Genomic DNA, 21,003 nt, shown 5'->3' with positions numbered 1-21,003 from the left:
ATGGAGAAACACATCTTACTGTTACATGCCTCTGAAGGTTCCAGCCATAGATACAGGCAAAATGCCTTTCCCATCCAGGATAGCGAGACACAACTCTAATCCCTCTTTCCGCTTTTTCTGGCTGTGGTTTATGGTCACTACTGGCCATTTTTGTGAATTGCACATTTCATTCATTTAACATGTAATATCCATTTTTCAAGGTTTACTTGTGTATGCATTTTTCACAAATTAATTTCACTCCACAATTCCAACAGTATAAACTGCCAGCTTTAACACGTATCACGTTTGAGATGGTCTGGTAAGATGAAAGACTGAACTGAGATGCTCATCTCACTTATTCAAAGCATCTTTCAATGTGGCCATCACAGTATGATGACTACCATATGAGCTCACATCAGAGATAATGCAAATTTCTTAAGTGAGATACTGACAACTCTAAAAAGCAACTTCTTTATATTTTACTGTAAAACCTATACAGAATATTCCATCAACTGCTCAAGTCAATAATCTAATCTGCCTATGATTGTCCTTGATTAAACAGAAATAAAAGTGTCTTTGAAGCTTATCAAGGATAAATCAAATTACAAGAAATCTCTAATTAGCTATGTCTAAATGTGTGTAACAGACCATTAACTTAATTAAGTAATGCTCCATCTTGCTCAAGAACTGACAATAGCTGGTCTCAGCTCCCCCCCCCCCCAGTTTGCATACTTGGCACCGTGATAAATATTCCAGATATGTGAAGTTATCATTTTGTTATTTAATTCCTTTCTCCTGGCAACATATCAATATTATTTCTATACAAAAAGCATAGCTTCCTTATTTTAACTTCATAATTTGGAACTTCTATTTTCAACTTTTATTTTTATTATTTTTCAAATTGCAAAAACTAAGACACATGAGCAAATGTGGCAAAAGGGTACAGCAGGCTGTGGGGCTCTCTCTCTCTCCAGTACTGGACAGATTCACAACTTTTCATGTAGAAAACAAAGACTTTTTACATTCATTCATTCATTAGTCACCCTCCCCTGAAGGGCTCAGGGCAGCGCACAACATAACAAAACTATAATATACCAAAAAGCAAATAAATGTGAACTGAATCATAAATCCAAAATGCACTACTCAAACAGCTATAAGGACCATAATCAGTCCTGACTCAAGCCATGCCAGTTGCCCCATGACATCGTCCAGCTATATTACAGGCTAGTTACTTAATTCTGTGGGTTGTCAACATCACCTCTCAGTTTCCTGTGGCAAATTTCTCTGTTGCACCCCAAGGGCTTAAATTTGCATACCCATGGAAAAATAGAGAAAGTTCATTTTGGGAGGAGTAGAATGCTGTCTCAGCCCAAAGTTCGGCTGCACATTTGCATTTACCCCTTTCCCACCCACATTTCTCATCATGCCCTTGTTCTAGAACAGGGGTAGGGAACCTGCGGCTCTCCAGATGTTCAGGAACTACAATTCCCATCAGCCTCTGTCAGCATGGCCAATTGGCCATGCTGGTAGGGGCTGATGGGAATTGTAGTTCCTGAACATCTGGAGAGCCGCAGGTTCCCTACCCCTGTTCTAGAATGTGGCAAAAAGGGCAGGGGTGCTGAACATGGTTCCAATGGGTGGCATGTAAGCACTGACTATATGTTGTACATGTTACAAGTTTGGCACTGTTAAGATTTGAAAAGAAAATAAATACTGCATAGATTTCAGTCTTGCCCCAAATGTTTTCCCCCTATGGATTCAAAATGTCTAGAAACTTTACATCACTGGCTTTTTTTTTTTGCTACTAAGTCACAGCTGACTTCTGACAAATCCGTAGGGTTTTCAAGGCAAGACACAAGTCTGAGAAAGTTAAATTCAAGTGACAGACGTGTATTTCCAAATGTATCAAGGTGGTTCACAAGAAAGTCTCTATTTTTCTGAGACAGTTTTCTCTTGGCAGTCTCTGGTTTGCTTCTGGCCTATGATCATTCCATAATTTCCATTAAACTCATCAGAATCACTCTATAAACCTTAGAACTATTTCCCCTATATAACTGGTTATGGATCCTGCCTTGATCCAAAAAACCCAAGTGCTCCTTTAAACTTCTGAAAAGAATCACCCACCAGACACCATACAGCTCCCCCAGCTGATTCCAAACCCTATCTTTCAATTTATCTCTCAGAGAACTGTAAATTCTTAACTGTCTATTTTCTGCCATTCAGAGTTCTATTTGAATTCCCTATCAATGAAAGTGTTTTTATAACCAGGACAACGGTTGAATGCAGCGGTCCATCACAGTGGCAAAAAATAGAAGAGTGCATTCTAGTGATGGGGTGGGAAGAGAATGGCAGCTATAACAGGATGACAATTATTAAATGGAATTATTTAATTAATTAATTTTTTATTTTAACCTGCTCTCCCATCACAGCAGGCTCAGAGCTCACAACAGTATAAAAACAATAAAATTATAATACATAAATTATAATAAACTAAAACATATAAAGATGACACTTGGTCCAATCTGGACAGGGAGGTTCAAAAGCTCAGATATTTTCATCTCTTTTGATTATGAGGTTTTACAAAAGACATTGTAAAGCATATTTGGAAAAACAAGTCAAAACAGGGGAAGCTTCAGGAAGTACACATGATTAGAGGATGCCATGATTAGAGGATGCCCCCCCCCAAAGAAAAAAATCTGGTTTGAAAGCTAACTCAAAGCTAAATAGCCATGTGGCTACTTCCTCTCCACACACACCCCATGCAACCTTTTGCTTTAAAAAGCAGGCTCTCCACCACTTTATATGTAATTGAGACATACCAGGGTTTAAACTGTCATGAACAAAAAGAACATTAATAGCACGTGAAATTTTAGAAAGAAATATAAAATTATTTCCAAGTACACTTTAAGAAATAATTAACACTATGATTTTATTCACGTATCTCTCTGATCCTTGTAACAGATTTAAACAAAATATAGTAAACAAGACTAGAATTTTAAAAGGAAGATTGGTTCAACGGAAAAAAAGATTTATTTATTCCCCTTCAAGAACTATTTCCCCACAAAGGAAAAAAACTCACTATACCAGGAGAGTAAAAGTAATTTAAAAAGTTTCCCCTTGAAACAGCAGATCCATCAGCTACATTTGTGAAAGAAAAAAGAATGTAAGAAGAATCACAGAACCACACAGAGTATGTAGATCTAGTCCAGGGGTAGGGAACCTGCGGCTCTCCAGATGTTCAGGAACTACAATTCCCATCAGCCCCTACCAGCATGGCCAATTGGCCATGCTGAGCAGAGTACTGATGGAATTGTAGTTCCTGCAACATTCTAGGAGAGCTCTGAGGTTCCCTAACTCCCAGATCTTAGTCTAAACTGGTGGTGCACTCCTATCGCGTTGCCTCATTTCTTACACCTTGGTTTGGACTCTGCCTGAAATACAAACAAGCTTCAGCTGTTCCAGTATGCCACCATAAACGGTGACAGCACGGCGGTCAGCATGGCTGGTCCAAAACATTTGTTTGATTGCAAGCTGTTTGTTAGGGGGAGAAGAAGCGAAGGAGTTTATAAGTGACTTTGAGACTCCTTACAGTCGAGAAAGGCAGTGTATAAAACCAAACTCTTTTTCTTCTGCATAGCAATTCAAATCCTGTGGCTGGTGAAACATAAATGGCCCCCGTACATCTGCTAAATAAGCAACTGTTTCCAATAAAACCACTACATTCATCTTGATTCTAAGATACATGACATCCAACATTCAAAAACCCTTAGAAGCCTGCCTTTCAGACCCAGCCTCATTCAAAAAAGAAAAAGAAAAAAGAAAAAAATTAATGAAAAATAACAGGTCTCTTTAGCAAACAGCAATACTGCAGCAAATAGCTCCTGCAGTGTGACAAGTTTTCTCCTGTGAGGGGAAAAATATTTATTTAGGATGAATACACAAATACCCTGCCATTACATACAGGAAATTAAATGATAAAGAATATGTATCTTAATACAAGTACTAAGTTTGTACAAATCACAAAAAAGGTGCCTTAGTTAAATCCAAGCTAAACACAATATGGTCAGGGCAAATTAATAATTCTAACCACAGATAATTAAATTACTATAACAACTGATTTATGATAAAGGTTACTGATAAAGGTTATTATGCAATCCTGCAAACATTTGCTTAAGACTCATCCAAAATGAACCCAGTAACTTTTATTCAAAAGTCAACATTAATTGGGCTGGAGTCCTGCAAATCCATCCATACTTATTTGGCAATAAATCCCAGTTAAATCAGTTGGGCTTATTTCTCAGTAAATATGGCAAGGGTGATACTGCCACAATATTTTATGTGAGTTCCTTACTTAGAGCATGACTGGAATACATAGTCTTCATTACCATAAGGGACAATTCTAATCTTAGACTATTACCCAAAAGCCAAAGCCTGTAGCCTTGCTGTGACACAGAAATTCATCTTCAGAAGAAAGTAATTACTTTATAGCAGCAAAATCTACATTTGGCAAAACTTATCTGTGCAGGGAGTCTTTTCACAAGGCAATTGATTTAGCAATCAGAAAAGATCATTTCAAATAAATTGTTAATTTGATTCTCAATCATAACTCCCAGCAAGGAATACTGACTTTTCTTTCATATCTATAAAATATATAATAATTATAGACTCAAATTCATCACATTAACTATTTAGATAGATATTGAACATCTGCAAAATACTATCCCAAAAAACAACAGCAACCAAGGTGTACATTTGATGTGTTCTGTCCTATACCAGCAAATGATAATTGTCTTAATGATTAACAATACTTTCATATTAGTATTATTCAAAATGGCACTCCCTTCACCACCAAGTTCCGTTATGGTTTGTCTGCCAAGTGAAGCAGAGATATGTAATAAAATGGTACCTATGATATTTACCATGAGGGTTTCTTCTGCTCTGAAGTAAGGAGAGCATCTTATAGCTCGGGTGTTTCCAACTGGCTACTCAGGAAGGCAGAATTAAAACGTCTACTTTCTGTTTCCCAAGCAAAAATTCATGATTCAATTTAAATACTTTCCAAGCCAGTAAGTAGGACAGGAAGAAAAAAATGATAAACTTAGGACAGTAATAGCGACAGGTTAATCAATGTTGTCATAGCAAGAAGGGTATTAGAGCAACAGCAGACAAAAATAAATTGCAGAAGAAGACAACCCAGACTTTTTTCTCTCTACACTTTCCAAATGTGCGAATGTTGCTGTCAAGCTTTATTCCTCTCTTCTCATTTCTGCAGCAGTTCAGAGTTTTATCACATCCATCACTACTTCTTCACTCTTCAGGTGCCCTCCTTACCTCAGAGCAGAAGAAACCCTCATGGTAAGTTTCCAAGGTTCCATTTTCAGTCAGAGGATGAAGACTTCTTGAGCTAAGGACTTGACAAAACCTGTGTCCCTCCATCTTTGAGTGGAGATTATGTATCAACCACCACACACTGCAGAAGTCAGCACTTCTATGTCAGTTGAAGAAAAAGGAGTTTATCTTGTAGTGCCTGACAAAGGTTGATATGGAAGACCACATGGCTGCCTTGCATATCTCCTCAAGAGAGGTTTGATAATTGAATGCAGAATAGGTGGCTGTACCTCTTACAGAATGATCAGTGATAACTGTAGGGACAGGAAGGTTACTGGATTTATATGGCTGCAAGAAACACTTTCTTATGTTGTAACATATGGCTGACCTAGACATCTTATTACCCTTGTTTGGGACTGTCAAAGAAAAGAAGAAAAAATCTATTTTCCCGATGGACTCTGTATGCCCAATGTATATCCTAAGAGCCTTTCTCAAATCTAGCATGTGCCTAGTTCTCTTTCACATATTTGGTCATAGTCAGAAAAACAGTAGATGGATCTCCTGCATTCTGACAGTGCTGTGTGAAAGCCTTCAGATGTTGCCAGGCGCCATCCAGGAAAAAAAGACTAACAGCTGCCCCAGCCTCAGGTTTAACAGGTGAACTTCCTTGTGTTGATATCAACTCACAAAGGGCTTCCAGGAAGAGTTATATATACATCAGCGGACAGCTTCCTGAAGGCCATGATAATCTCAGCTGTCATTCACACACAGACAGACTGCACTTGGTAGTTAAAGTCCAGTCCAAGGTCAGCACAGATAATCCTTTTGAGCATCAAATCCAAGAGTAACAGAACTGACACAAATCCAGAACTCCAAGCCAAGAATAAAGAAGACAATGCACACACATGACTAGAGCAACAGGAAGCAGACACATTGATTTCACACAGCCTGCTATTTCCAGGTTTCTTTTAACAGGACGCTGCCCAAACACCTGGAGATGGCCTGCAGCTGGCTATTGTGCCAGAACTGCTCTTGCAAAAACTCCTCTTTGCAGTTGAGGCTAGAATGGTGCAAGGCTGCCAAATGATACTATATCTTCAGTCCTGCAGATCACTATGCGGTTTTCTTCTGCCCCACTCATGGGGCTCTGGGTATGAAAGTGGACAGAAAACTGTGCTCCCTGCAGTCATCATGGCGCTGGAAGGTTGAAGAGCTTCTGAGATGGTCCCTGGTCATGGTTGAGGGTTTGTGTTGGTTTTCAGTTGTGATTATTTCAGACTGCACTACCTTTTGGCACTTGTCAATCAAAATAATCATTGTAATAGGTTAGAATCAAACACCCTATGCAAAAGAATGAAAATCTGAGACAACAGGTTTTACAGAATTGAAATGAAGTGGAAAAAGTAACTTGAGCAGTTACATGGGCTCACATTCATACCCTGTCCTACTTTTCTCAGTCATCACAATCAGCTTTCTGTTCCTTCAACCTGGATCTCTGCTAGTTATATTCATCTCTCTGTTTCTTCTAGCCCATCTCATCAGATCTTTTCCTAGCCATCCAATCTCATTCCTCTGTTACTTGTATACTGCCTTGCAAACTCACCTTCAAAACTCACCTCCATCCCGGAACCACCCCTTCCCTGCCCACTCTGTGCTTCCCCAAAAGCCACAGCTGCTCAATAACCCTTTCCTAACTAGAGGACTAAGAAGAACTAAGAAAAAGGGAAAGTCAAAGGTCAAGATAGAGGCTTCCCAGAGAAAGCTCTTGATTGGCTGCTGGGCAGTAATTCTGTAGGGTTCACCAAGATATGCTTTGGCCGGTTCATGTGGGTGGTCTGAATGGAATTTTCCATAACGTTGTTTTAGGTTGTGGAACAGGAAGGAAGGAAGGAAGGAAGGAAGGAAGGAAGGAAGGAAGGAAGGAAGGAAGGAAGGAAGGAAGGAAGGAAGGAAGGAAGGAAGGAAGGAAGGAAGGAAGGAAGGAAGGAAGGAAGGAAGGAAGGAAGGAAGGAAATATGCATCCCCACCCCTACTTAGAGGGGTTGTAAACAACAGGGATATATGTTCATTTTCCAGCGTGGGTTATACCTCACGCTTCCAAAGGGCTAAAGGCAGTTCTTTTGTACTCATTTCTATATTTTCTACAAAAGGGAATAGAAAAGACCTCTCCAATTACTTTGATGGAGGGTTTTTAATCTCAGCTTTTTGTAAGGGTTGCAGTTATAGTATTTACCAAGTTCATAGAGGTAAAAAATTCAAGCTACAATGGCAATTCTGAGTTTGCAGGGATGAAGTGGGGGTGCTACAGTCTGTAAGGGACTCTGGCAGTGCAATCTACAAATGCTGCTGAAGAGCCTGGGGGGCGGGGGGTTATTGGGGATAGACATCCCAGGGGTTGCTCTCTTGATCACTCGTCATCCAAAAGGCCTCCTCTGCTCTGAAGGACTACAAAGAGGAATTTGAAGCATGTGCTGGAGCTGAGCCTGCACCATCCTCCAGCCTGGATTCAGTCCCCACTCTGCTCCTAGCCCCTCTTTCCCCGCTGCCTCTCTCTGGGAAGGGAGGAGCTTCCACCTGCAGCTTGTGCTCCAGGTAGAGAGGAAGTTTCTGCCACCCTCCTCACCACCGCCACTCCCAAGGCCTCCCTCTGGGCTGCCAAGGTTCTTCCAGCGCAAGGGAAAGGGCACTTTTATTTCTTTTTAAATGCTTATCATTTTAAGACTTACAGGCCTGGAGCTAATGATACTGCTTGCAATAAGGATATTTTGCCTGAGTATCATATGGAAGTTAGATTCTAAAACACAGCTCAGTTGTAAAATGCCAGTTGCTTTGAATGGGGAAACAAATGCAGCCAGAAGCATTTACTTAAAGTGGCAGAGGGGAGCGGATACATAACGCAAAGAAGAACAAAGCCCAGAAAGCAGGTAGTTCTTGGGGATTTCACCCAGTGGTGGGATTCAGAAGGTTCGCACCACTTCGGGAGAACCAGTTGTTAAAATAGTGCTTGTAAAAAAACCAGTTGTTAAATTATTTAAATCCCACCACTGGTTTCATCCTCCTCCAAAACTGAGTCGTGACCTTTTTTTCCCTTTTCTGCCACAGCCTGAATTTCTTGGCAGCAACCTCAATCCTCCATTCCGTCCCCCATTTTAGCTCGAAGGAAGTGACTGCAGGAAGAGCACACGGCCTTGCCTTTGGCCAGGACACCCTGCTGCTGCAACTGCCCAGCTTAACAGGACCCAGTCCTCAGGCTGGCAGTCTCCTCTGCCTTATCAGTTACCCACAGAAGCGTGCATGATATCACACCTGCTGCCTCTGCTAGCTGGGCCCAGTGCCCTGCGTGGGGGAGGGAAGCAGGGGTGAGGGGAGGAGCACAGCCAGGTTGGCAGGGATGCAGGAGGAGAAAGAAGAGGGAGGGAGTGTAATGCTCCAGCTCCTGGGTGAAGCATGCTCTTCTTACCAGTCGCTCACAGCAGTATGAACACCACCACTGCCATGCTGCTGGCCAGACCCTGGGGGAAGGGAGAGAGGAAGCACAGGGGAAGGAGCCCAGTCAATTCCGCCTGCTGACAGACTCCTCCTGGAGAGAGCGTGCCTTATCAGCCACCATAGCAGTCTGCATGCAGGGCAAAGAAGTAATCACACTATGCTGAAAACACTAGTGTACACACAGCAAAGACATGGACATGCTTTGAAAATGGCCTGGCCTGTGTTGAACCTACATCCAAAGAGCCACAGTGATTATGGGTGAGTGAGCCAAATTAGTAGTTGCTAAATTGCTAGTAGCTATCCCCACCTTTCCAAGTGTCTTCACAGATTATTTTAGTCATTCTCCACGGCACCAACTGCAAATACCTTTGTTTCCAAGTGAATGTGAACTAAAAGGGAAGGATTCCAATTGTACGTTCCTTGCAAACATGTTGGTTCCAGTTTTGCATTCGTCCCAATAATTTTATTATTAATAATTGTTTTAGCATAGTAGCAGCCAAAGTCAAAGAACTGTGAAAGGAAACATCCAGAAAATAAGGAACCAGCCAAATACATTCAAATAATAGAGAAATATACCAGAATGAAATGAGATACAATACAAGTAAGCCCTCATGTCCAACAAACATCGCAAATAATGAGAAGATTAAATATATATATCACACAAAATTGACATAATATAAACTACTGAGGTTAGGAACAAAAAGCCAGAAATTTAAGAACACATAAACATAACCCAAGGCTTTTGCCCACTAAAAGTCTGTCCACAGTACTAACCAGATCACAGAAACTGTAGGTATAAGAAGCTTTCTAACTGCAAAACCACAGTCTCCATCTGTTCTTCTTCTCAAAGGCTGATTCCCCATGGGCCCAAAACATCAGTGTGAAAACAGTGTGAAAACAGTGTAAACCCTTTTACACCATTTTAAACTATTTTATACCGTTTTCACACTTTCACACCGCTGTTTCGGGCCCATGCGGAATCAGCCTTAGTCTCAACCATTCACGCTTCAGGCAACCATTTGTTTCATTGATCTCTCCTTCCATTGCCCTGCCTACTTTACTCTGGTCTTTCCTAGAAATCTGGCCTTGATGATTTGCTTCTTTGTCAGGCGATACCAGAGGTGGGATCCAGCAGGTTCTCACAGGTTCCCGAGAGTAGGTTACTAATTATTTGTGTGTGCCGAGAGGGGGTTACTAATTGGTGATTTTGCCACGTGATTTTTGCCTTAGTTACGCCCCTCCTCTCAGCAGTAGCACGCAGAACTTGAAGCAGTCTACTGGAGTTGTTCATGAAATAAATCTATATTTGCTCATATTGGCAGGAAGGGTCTTAACTATAGTTCACTATTCTGTCCAGCTTTTGAACCTCAGTCCTGTTTCAAGATTAGACAGGAGGTGCACCAGAGTGCGTGGCAGCCTGCGCCTGTGTGCATTCGTTTCCCACCCAAGGACCACTGCGTCATTGCCACAGCCCTGCCCAGGAATGCCCTGCCCCCGTCATGCCCGGCCACGCCCCCATCATGCCCCGCCCAGCCCCATTGGCGCTACGCCACAGTTTGAATCCCACCACCATGGGAACCTGTTATTAAAATTTTTGGATCCCACCACTGGGCGATATCTTTAAAAAACCCTTCTGTGCTAAACATCAGTTTCTGGCTGCACTGATTACACAACTTTCTAGAGTAATGTAGAAATTACTTTGTCTTGAGATAGAACAAATAATTGTGATAGCTTGAGATTCACATAATTGTGACTCCTTCCATATAATCAAGCCCACCAATTAGAAACTCGTCTCCAATCCTGGTCTCTGAGCCTTCATTTCCAGGGATAAGCAACAGGTGGCAACCAGAAACTGGGTGGCATCCATTTTTTTAATGCCTTTCCCCTTGAAACTTGCCTAACCCCTTCCTTCCTTTCCTTTTGGCACCAGGAGAAACATTCCTCTTTACCCAAGTTTTTAACTAAGGTAGTTCACCCTTTTAAGCTGTTTTATAGCCTGCTCCTACCAGGAGTATTATTTGATCAATATTATTTTAGACTGCTCTGTTAAATGTGCTGTTATGCTCTGGCTTGTTTCTTGATCGGCTTAGTTATTTTCATTGCTTTTAACTGTGTTATGAAACACCTGAAGCAACAGCACACATTTCGTAAATATACAAACAAATGAAGTGGAACAGTCTGACTTAAAATTAAATTCAAATTTAAAATGGTGGTTCTTTACTGGTACACTAGAAACAGCAATTTGCGATTTTATCACAGGGAGATCACTTTAGTGAAATCTTTCACTTCCAAAGTATCCTGGTGAATTGCCCAAACTTGCTGCATACTACAATTGTATCTAATCTCTAGACTCTACAAGAGTGAGCCAAACTTCAGCTATACTTTATACAACCTTAATCCACGTTCCCTTTCCTGCACTCCAACCCTGGCCTGCACCCAGCTTATGACATGACATCTGGATATTTTCCAGTTCCTCTGCTATCTGTCCTCAAGTATTGTTCACAGCCATTTCAACACTTTGGTTGAGCACCTCAGTGTTTTCACAGGACAAGTCAAATGACATCTATAATCCAAAGAAGTGGAATTAACATAGAGTTAGAAAACTTAAGTAGCAGAACTTTTCCATGGATTACAAAAAATAGCTGGTTTGTAACATATTTACATATGTTACATGACAAAGGAATGACAAAGGGCTCTGTGGTGAGAAATAGGAGATCAGTTGAAATTGCAAACTTAATCTGAATCCAATTTTATACTATAATCCTACTTTTTTCAGTCCTGTATAATTATGTTCCCAGTGAAGCAAGAACTGTTCCCTATAGGAAACTTGCCATTCAGTGGTAAATCAATTACAGCACAACTCAAGGAACCCTCTCCTGGGAGTAAGCTGTATTGCTGAGTATGATTCTGACTATACCCACTTTGGATTGCTCTCTGAACCATCTCTGCTACAAATATGAGCGACCTTTTCGAGAATTAGGGTAAAAATTTCATAAAGGACTGAAATCTTAACATAGCAACTTCAACTCTAATAAGGGAAATGTAGAGGTTGCCTAAGTGTGGCTATTACTTTTCCCACTGTATTGACACTGTCAAATTGCTAGAAATAGTAGAGAGGCAGCAATATACATAAGCACAATGTTTGCTTCCCTTTTCAAAACAAAGTTTAACTAGTACCAAAGGGAGGGATCCTACAAACATAAGGCATGTATGGACATGTCCTTTTTTCCCCTTCCCTCAGTAGCCCTTGTGAAGCCACTTGATGCTGAGTGGGAGGGGTCAGGGGAGCCTGTGAGAAAAATGCCCAAAAGCATGGGGTGCGGTAAGAATGGGAAATAACATCAAAATGCAACTTTCTCTCCCTCCCTCTCTCTCTTATCTGCTTTGCTTTATAGAATTCAACCAACATTATTTAGATATCTTACTATATAATTGAGCAACATGTTCCTGATGATGAACAGGACAAGCAAAGGAAAAGAGGTGGCAGGATGGAGAGTGAGAGGCAGAGAAGAATGGGGAGAACAGAAGAAAAAATATGGGGTTAATGTGGGTTCCCTCTTGCTAGAATCCATTGTATTTTTTTCACACAAAGGGTTCCCTATCTTCCCAGGCACCCTTCTAGCACCCCCACAAAGCCAGGAACCAGTTTTGAAATGGGGGTAGTCCCTTTGGAGATGGGGACAACTTTCGCCATCTTCACAAGCACCCTATTGGCTTGTCCTTCTTTGCAAAGCCAGGATCCAGCTTTACAAATGGGGTAAGGTGTATATGGAGATGGGGGAACTCTCCCCATTTTCACAGGCAACCTGCTGGCTCCCCCTTTTTTGCAAACCTGAGATCACTGCTGCCCCTCCTTGGCAAAGATGTGTGGGGTGGTGCAATTTCAGTGCTTGTGTTGGGTCTCATTTCCTGTAGCTATGGCCATTTCCGCACGGCCACGCTGCGAGGGTGTGTTGGCGTAAACGACACCAACACAAACACCCCGGGACCGTTCGCACGGACAGTCCCGGTAGGGGTGGGGAAGACGGCACAGCCTGCACAGAGGCTGCCCCGTCCCCCGAACGCCTTACCGTCCCTCTGGCCTTCCGGCGCGTCACACAGGCCAGGGGACATGCCCCCCTGCCCTGCGCGACAGCTCTGGAGTCGCAGGGCAGGGAGCAAAGTTCGGAAACAGCGGCTTCGCGCTGCTCGGGAGTTGCGAAGCTAGGGACGCTGTTTTTAGCCCGTGCAGAAAGGGCCTATGTCCCATCCACATCTCTTGCCCTGGGAGTATTAGTTTTTCAGAGGCTGTTGTATTTTCTTCGTACAATGGACTTTACTGCTATTCTATTATAGTTTATAAACCAACTACCATAATAATCAAACATTAAAAGTTTAGTTCAAAGTGCCCTTATAGAAAACAGACCTAGACACACAAACAAGCAGAATTCATTGGCCTCTATAAAAACAAGGGCCAGTTAGCCATTGTAAAACATGAGAAAGGGGGTCACCATTCGAGGGGATCTGGAATAATAAGAGAACCTTGTACAGATTATTATTTTTGGTACCATCTCCCTGAAAAAAAATAGTAGACATTTCCCCCTTGAAATGCATCTCCTAGGAGAACTTATCATTCAGATATCAGGCAATTTCTTGAAGATTTTCCAAACAGACATTCATTCTAAATTACTCTTCCTTTTATCTTTACCAAACCACATTTCTATTGCCAGGAGCCTGGATTATTCAAAGCTCAACATCCGTACAGCCTAAATTGGACTTTCCTACTATAGAACATGAAATTCAATAGATGCATTGTTTGCAGTTTTAAAAGTGGTAATTTAATTAGAAACAGTGAAAGAAATGTTAATATGGGTTCACTGCCACAAAATTTTTGAATAAACTTGCGTTCATTAATGAACCAGCTGCCAAACAAGGATGCGCAGCATCATTATTCTAATACATATCCTAAAGAAAAAAGGATGAGTTTCAAGTGAAGCAAAAGATGACAGAAAGCCAGCAGCCAGAACATTTTGCTTATTGTTCTACTACTGTATGTGAAAATAGTAACTTCAGTTCTTAAAATAATGCTTCCTGATTCTCAGTTTGCAGGTACTTATTCAAAGCCTCCCCACAATATCCTGCTTTATATTAAAATAATAATTTTAAATATGTTTGCAACACCTATATCATATCTTTGTATTCTAAAAATTACAAGCAAAGCAGAGCACTTTTAAAAGTCTCAGTATCAACTACATTTCAAAAAATGCAAACACTGCATATTTGTTTTGAAAAGAATTCTTTGCTCCTTAAAAATTGTTTTCACAGCATATGTCTACAAGTATATATATATATATGTTAATGTATGATCCATATAGTTATACACCAAGAAATATAATAAAATAGGAAAATAATTATACCATTACCATTATCAAGATAGAATTTTAACTTTTGTTGCCTTCTATATTTTAAAAAGCCACTATACTTGCTGTAATGCAATTTCTTTATAAGTAATGCAGCAGCTAGATCCTAACTTTAAAGCAGTTAGTTAACGCAGTCAAATGTGGAACTCTTAAGAAGCAATCTAGATCTAGTCAGAAGTAACTTCAGTCTGGAGGGCATTTTTAGGACTGCAACATTGCAGTGTACAAATAGGCATATTTACTTGAGGCCCCAATGAACTAATATACATGTCTACTTGAGGCCCCAATGAATGTATTTCCAGTACAGTCCTTGTTACTCCAGACTAACCCTACATGATTAGAGGCTTAGATTAGAGTCTTCTGCCCAATATTACATTGTTAAGCACACTGCTTTTTACTCTAGCAATGAAACTAGCAAGCAAACAAAAAAAACATAACTAAACCATCTGGAAATCTTCAACACATGTCCTTATTTTGCTTGATATCTATGGCATTCTTGTTCACTAATAGAATCTGAGTCAATAACCATTATCTACTCTTTCATAGAAATCACTGAAAATTTTCCATACATAACTGTATTTCCCAGGATACATGCTGGCTTAATTTGCTCTCATTTTCAAGAATGAACAAAAATTCATTTTGGAGATCAAATGGAAGACGACAAAACAACTAAACATCATTGCAATCTGAGTTTAATAGTTAAAGCAGATCAGCAAACAGAATAAACTGGAAGAGGGACATACACATTGCTGCTTATGCAGGTACGCCAGCAACAAGAGCCATCCTTTCATACAAAGCCCTTCTGCATACTGAACACAAACCTTGTTCCTTGATGTGGTAGTTTCCGCTAATATCTTAAGTCTCCACAGCATTAAGTATGAAGAAGGTACAGCAAATGGTTGAAAAATCTGTTTCTGCACTAGCCCACACACATATGAATGGCAGGGGATAGAAGACCAAGACAAAAGATATCACTCTGTAGGGATTGTAAGTGTTGCCAAGTCCAAGTGCATTTTATCTTCTCTCACTTCCCGCACCAGTTGGGAAGCTGAAGGCATGCCAAGAGGCTGGCAGAAACATTCCCACTGTGCGAAATCATGTTTCATGCTCTAATCCTGCTGAAGAAACAAAGCACAGAATTGTCAACAATGGTGACAGGAGTTCTTGGACCTAAGTTATGCTGTGATCCAGACCGTCTTCTTTCACAAGTACAGCAGACAGCCAGTTAGAAAATAGGGTGAGAAATGGAGATTGTGGAAATATTGCCTCTGCCCTAAAATCGCAGCAGAATAAATGAATGTAGCTTTGCTTTAGAAGGGTATGACATTCTTACTGCAAGAATGGGGGTATCCTATTTCAGCATAGAGGGAAAACAGTTTGCATTAGAGGGAAACAGTTTATTGGTTTTAAATTATATTGGTTTAATTACAATCTGTAAACCACTTTGATCAAATATTTTAATAAATGAACATTACATAAAATTAAACGCTTCTAGTTGTAGCCTGCTACTCCTGCTAGATATGGTGTACGCTATAATTATTAAGTAGCAGACATAAGAAACTACCAAACTTGTTATTCAGAAGTACTCAAATGATTCTTGATAGTCCAATACAGAAAGGTGCTTATCATTCTCTGAAGCAGTCATAAAGCTGGACTAGTGCAGTAGCTAACAGTATGATCCTAACAACAGTTACTCCTTTCTAAATCCATTGACTTAATTAGACTGAGAAATGTTCAATTTGGGGGGTTAAAACTGAAATCATGCCTCAGCTCTCTAGAATAGGGGATTCCTACAGGTACCTTGCCAGCTACTGCATAGTAGCTCATGAAGCTACTGAGCTGCTAGCTTCACTTGTGCTTTTCTTAGTCAATATTGCTTCTAGGACAGAACAAATCTGGTAACATGCTGGGAGGAGGTAACTTATCATTACTCAAAGTAGCTCTCGTTGAAGTAGAGATTACTTACCCCTATTCTAGAATTCTTGAGATAAGTTTATGGAAATCACCACTTTTTATCCTCAGATCCTCTTCCCCCTTGCCACAAGCCTACAATTGTCTATGTTAAAGAGTTATTTTAACAATAAAAACCCCTACATAAATGCAAAGTATTAACTATATTTGTTACTGTCACAAGGAAACTACTTATCTGGCCCTATGCACTATAAATGTCAGACATGCTGAATCAGTGTAATCAAAACCCACAGTCCATATGGGGAATCAAACTAGCTGGTTGCCATATGTGACTCATGGGTATGGCTGAACCATATTCAACTGAAATATTTAGGAATATGACCAGAGGTGGGATCCAACCAGTTCTCACCACTTCTCTAGAAGTGGTTACTATTTTTTTACTAAAGCAACCTCCCTACCCAATAGGGACTGGAGCTGCGTGTGTGCAGCGGCGCCACTGTTTGAATCCCACCACCATTGGAACCTGTTATTAAAATTTTTGGATCCCACCACTGAATATGACCATATTCAAGTCTTAAATGTGATGATTTCAACAGTATATAAAATACAGTGATTACTTTAGCATCGGCTTTCTTAATGACTCATTGAAATCACAGAAGTTGTGCTATTTTAAAGTTACAAATTTAAAACAATTACACAGTTTTGGGGACCTGCCTCACTATAGTAATGGTATAACTTCTTTTTAGACCAAATTGTATATTATAAGGAAGTCCTTTGGCTGAACTCCAGGAATGCTTTCTGAAGATTAAAAAATGTCCTAGATATAAGAGCAATACAATTTTGTTTATTCATGATCTTTAAAGTGCACCAACATAAAGCTTGCATCAAAATATTTGTGAGAGAAAGCACTGAAAGCACTAAAAGTGCAACTACTTCTGCAATTGTCTAATAAATAAGCAATTGATACACTGTACAAACAGGTAGATATTACAACTAAAAGTTTTGCAGATGTTGATATTATAACACAACATTACAAAACTGTAAACAATAGAAAAGAACATAGTTTGCAGGCATATAAAGAGACATACAGAGTTATCCTAAGCAGAGTTACAGTCTTCTAAATTCACTGAAGTCATTGGGTTTGGAGTGGCGTAATTGTAGTTAGGATGGCAGTGAAAATGTCATAATATACTTCAGTAGGATTGATCACTTTTACAATGGTCTTTTAAGAAAAAATCTGGTTGGAGTTTCCAGTAATCCTGACTTGATCTCTGACATGGGTTTTTGTGGCAAATATGTTAAAAAAAAAGACCACTGCTCCAGTGTCATCCATTACACAGTGTGCGCTGCATTGACCATCCTTCAGTTACCTATGAAAGTACAGTAACTCCACTTTTCCAAGTGCTTCCATGTGTCCAGTCTGCATTTGCAATTTCCATTGGGTACCCTGTCCAGTAGGATTCTAGAACACCTTCTGACCCTTGCATCAAAATGACAGGAAGGCCAAATTATGGCTGCCTCCAGCATATTCTGTAGCTTGGCAACATAAAGTTACTCTCTAACCATGTACCCTAGCAACAAGCTGGCCACTTTCCTTTCCGTAAACAAATGCACAGAGCCAAGAACGATCCATAACAGGCTTGAGTATTTATAGCCCAAAGGTGACAGATGTCCAGATGATTCCAACTCAGTCCAATTTTGTTGAACAAGCATGTCACCATTTATCTAAGGGTAGTAGTGGAACAAACACAAATGGTTGTATCAGTTCAAGCGAAATGTCTGAGTTCAGCACTGAAACATGTGTAAGGACAGACAACGAGAAGTTTGAAATGAGATAATATCTGGAGATAATGTGAGGAGCTAGTTCCATAGACCAATGAGAACAACCATATTGAAGATGTTAGCGATACAAGCCTGAGGCCCTGATCTGAATGGCTCTGGCTAGCCTGACCTGGTCAAATCTCAGAAGCAGGGTCAGCACTGGTTAATCATTCTATGGGAGACCACCAAGGTATATCAGGGTTGCTGTGCAGAGGAAAGAAATGGCAAACCACCTCTGTTAGCCTGCTGCCTTGAAACCCTACAGGGCTGCCAGAAGTCAGGTGAAACTCCACAGCCCTTTTACATACCCACATATGTCTGAGTGTCAATGGGCAAACGAATGCAGAACAAGAAGTACAGATCATAAAGTGGTAAATTATAAATTGGAACACATCCATGGACGGAGACATACCATACATGCAAAAGGAAGAAGAAGCCCAAGTATGTGGGATCAGGCAGGCAAACATTAGTTAAAGCTTGAGGGAAAGGACATCAGAAAAGGGTTGGCCCAATTCATCACAGGATATGTTTAAGTCATGTCTTTCATTGATGCACCCCAGGGAGAAAATGTGATAAGTTCAGCTTCTCAAGTATGATGGGGTAAACTGTATTCCATCCTTTCGGAACAAACATTCAAAGGAACAATTTAACCCTAGGCTGAATGCAGTGGACAAGGGAGAGGGAGCAAGAGGTCAGAAGGGGGACTAATGTAGCACAAGTGGAAAAAGAAAATAGGCATGTGTGTGTCTGAGATAGCAAAATGACACATACCGACATGCCCATATAATTCCGTGAGGAAAAGTAAGCGCTGACATGCAGGGGCAACGAGGCACAGATAGCTCCCCACAGCTTGCCATGCAAATAAAGCGAAGTTACTTGGTGTGACCCCGCGCACCTCCCTGAGGAGCCAGTGGCACTCCCACCATGTGACCAAACAGCATGCGCCCAGGGACATGGGTTACCCCATAGCGGCCAGCCCACTCGGAGAAGAACGGAAGCGGGTGGAGAGGCGCCTTCCCTTTTCTCTGATCGGGCAGCCCACTCGGAGAAGAAGGGAAGCAGGTGGAAGGGCAGCTCGCTCGGAGAAGAAGGGAAGGCGCCCCACCACCTGCTTCCCTTCTTCTCTGAGTGGGCTGCCCGATCAGAGGGAAGGGAAGCGACAAAGGCGCCCGCCCTTCCACCTGCTTCCCTTCTTCTCTGAGCAGGCTGCCCCTCCACCTGCTTCCCTATTTCTCCAAGCGGGCTGGCCGCTCAGAGAAAGGGGAAGCGGCAAAGGCACCCCTCCACTTGCTTCCCTTCTTCTCCGAGTGGGCTGCCAGCTCAGAGGAAAGGGAAGACACCTCGCCACCCACTTCTCTGAGCAGGCTGCCCTCTCAGAAGGAATGGAAGCGGCAAAGGCACCCTTCCACCTGCTTCTCCAAGCGGGCTGCCTGCTCAGAGAGAAGGGAAGCGGCAAAGCTGCCCCTCCACCTGCTTTCCTTCTTCTCCAAGTGGGCTGCCCTCATAGAGGAAAGGAAAGCCCCGAAGGCGACCCTCCACCGGCTTCCCTTCTTCACTGAGTAGGCTGCCCACTCGGAGGGAGGGGAAGCTGTGAAGCCATCCAGCTTCCCTTCCACCCCTCTTGAGCTGTCAGTGCAGGGACGGGGAGCCTGCCGGCTTCTCTTGCCGTCCTTGCACCGGAGGCGTGAGAACTCGCGCTGCGGGTGCAAAGGTACAGAGGAAAGCCAGCTGGTTTCCCTTCCCGCCCCTATCGCGCCTCCGGTCCGGGGATCGGGAGCCTGACGCCTTCTCTTGTCGTCCCTGCACCAGCGGTGCAAGAACTCGTGCGGTAGGTGAAAGGGACGGGAAAAGCCAGCCGGCTTCCCTTCCTGCCCCTGTCGGGTCGCATCGGGTCGCAGGTCCGGTGCTGCTGGGCAGAGAAGAGACTCTTCCCTGCCCAGCAACCCTGGCGGAGAGAATCCCCTACCGGCTCAGGTAAAGGGGGGGGGGGTTTGAGGGGGCGGGGGCGGGGCTCCGCGGCTCACGGAACGGCACGCCACACTGCACGGGGGGCGCCGGGAATGGCTTTCGTCTCCGGGCGCCATATGGCCCCCATGCACCTCTGCGAAGAGCTGAGCGGTCCCACCTGGGAGCGCCTTACCTCGAACAGCGGCCCGATCTTGTTCTTCTCCAGGTAGGCTTGAATCCTGCTTTGCTGGTGAGACGCCATCAGCTGAACTGCCGAAGTGGGAAGCAGGTGGTGGTGCTGCTGCCGGGCTTCTTTGGCGTCTCCCGCGTAGCCCCCTTCCCAGAGCGCGGGGACAAGCGGAGCGAGGACCGAAGGAAGCAGGAAGGAAGGAACGGGAATCCAAAGCACGGCGCTAGCTCGGGCACCTGCAAGCCCGCCCACGCGCTAGACCAGAGCCCGGGCTGCCAGGCGGGAAGCGGCTGACGCGTCCCTCTCCATGGAGGCCGAAATGGGTGTGCTCGGGCGGGGTGGGCGCCTGATGCATGGAGGGCGGATAGCGGGAAAGCCGCCCCGAGTGGCTGTGGAGCAGCCCCTCGCGCCTTGGTTACAGCGAGCAAGGAGCTCCTGCAGAAGCCGAGCTGCTCTCCTGGCCGGCACAGCGCCTCGCGCGAAGCCAGTGGGCTGCTTCCTTTCGCCGCGCGGCCAGGCGGGGGAGCCGCTTCCCTCACTGATGGCCCCGCGCTCTTGTCGCCGTTCGTGGCTCCAGGCAGGAATTTCGATAAGGGGACCGGCACTGTAGCGTGTGCATCAATACCGCCCCTGGACAACATTCGCAAGCGGCCAAACCGCGTCACTCATACAATTGGTATATGCGCAGTCTTCCTTCGAAAACCTCGCCTCTCACGGTTGTGTTTTGCTCTTTTGGCAGAGTTGCGAAACTCAGACCCAAGTAGCATGTGGTTAGGGGGCAGTTGGCATTCACTTATACAGCTGATTTTCACTAACCTGGATAGCTTTAAAAAGGGCTTGGACAGATTTATGGAGGAGAAGTCGATCTATGGCTACCAATCTTGATCCTCCTTGATCTGAGATTGCAAATGCCTTAGCAAACCAGGTGCTCAGGAGCAG

The 21,003-nt window shown here is 42.9% G+C and overlaps 1 protein-coding gene across 4 annotated transcripts in view; it reads right to left on the bottom strand.

The window, feature by feature from the left end:
• LG09H8orf34 (linkage group 09 C8orf34 homolog) overlaps nucleotides 1-20,655 on the bottom strand; it is a 111,785-nt gene extending 91,130 nt beyond the window's left edge. The window contains exon 1 of one of the 4 annotated variants that reach the window (XR_007245511.1): nucleotides 20,068-20,655. Coding sequence is in view for 2 of the 4 variants with exons in the window: in XM_048508279.1 (XP_048364236.1) it covers nucleotides 20,068-20,136 (69 nt within the window). In the remaining 2 variants the exon portion in view is untranslated. Of the gene's footprint in view, nucleotides 1-15,016; nucleotides 15,429-20,067 lie in introns of those variants that run through there. The other 3 variants (XR_007245512.1, XM_048508279.1, XM_048508280.1) reach the window with 3 other exon arrangements.
• Nucleotides 20,656-21,003: the final 348 nt, after the last annotated feature.

Source organism: Sphaerodactylus townsendi, linkage group LG09 (assembly GCF_021028975.2).
Source record: "Sphaerodactylus townsendi isolate TG3544 linkage group LG09, MPM_Stown_v2.3, whole genome shotgun sequence".
NCBI classification, from domain to species: domain Eukaryota; kingdom Metazoa; phylum Chordata; class Lepidosauria; order Squamata; family Sphaerodactylidae; genus Sphaerodactylus; species Sphaerodactylus townsendi.
Note: the sequence above shows the minus strand (reverse complement) of the source record. Positions and strands in the feature narration are given on the sequence as shown.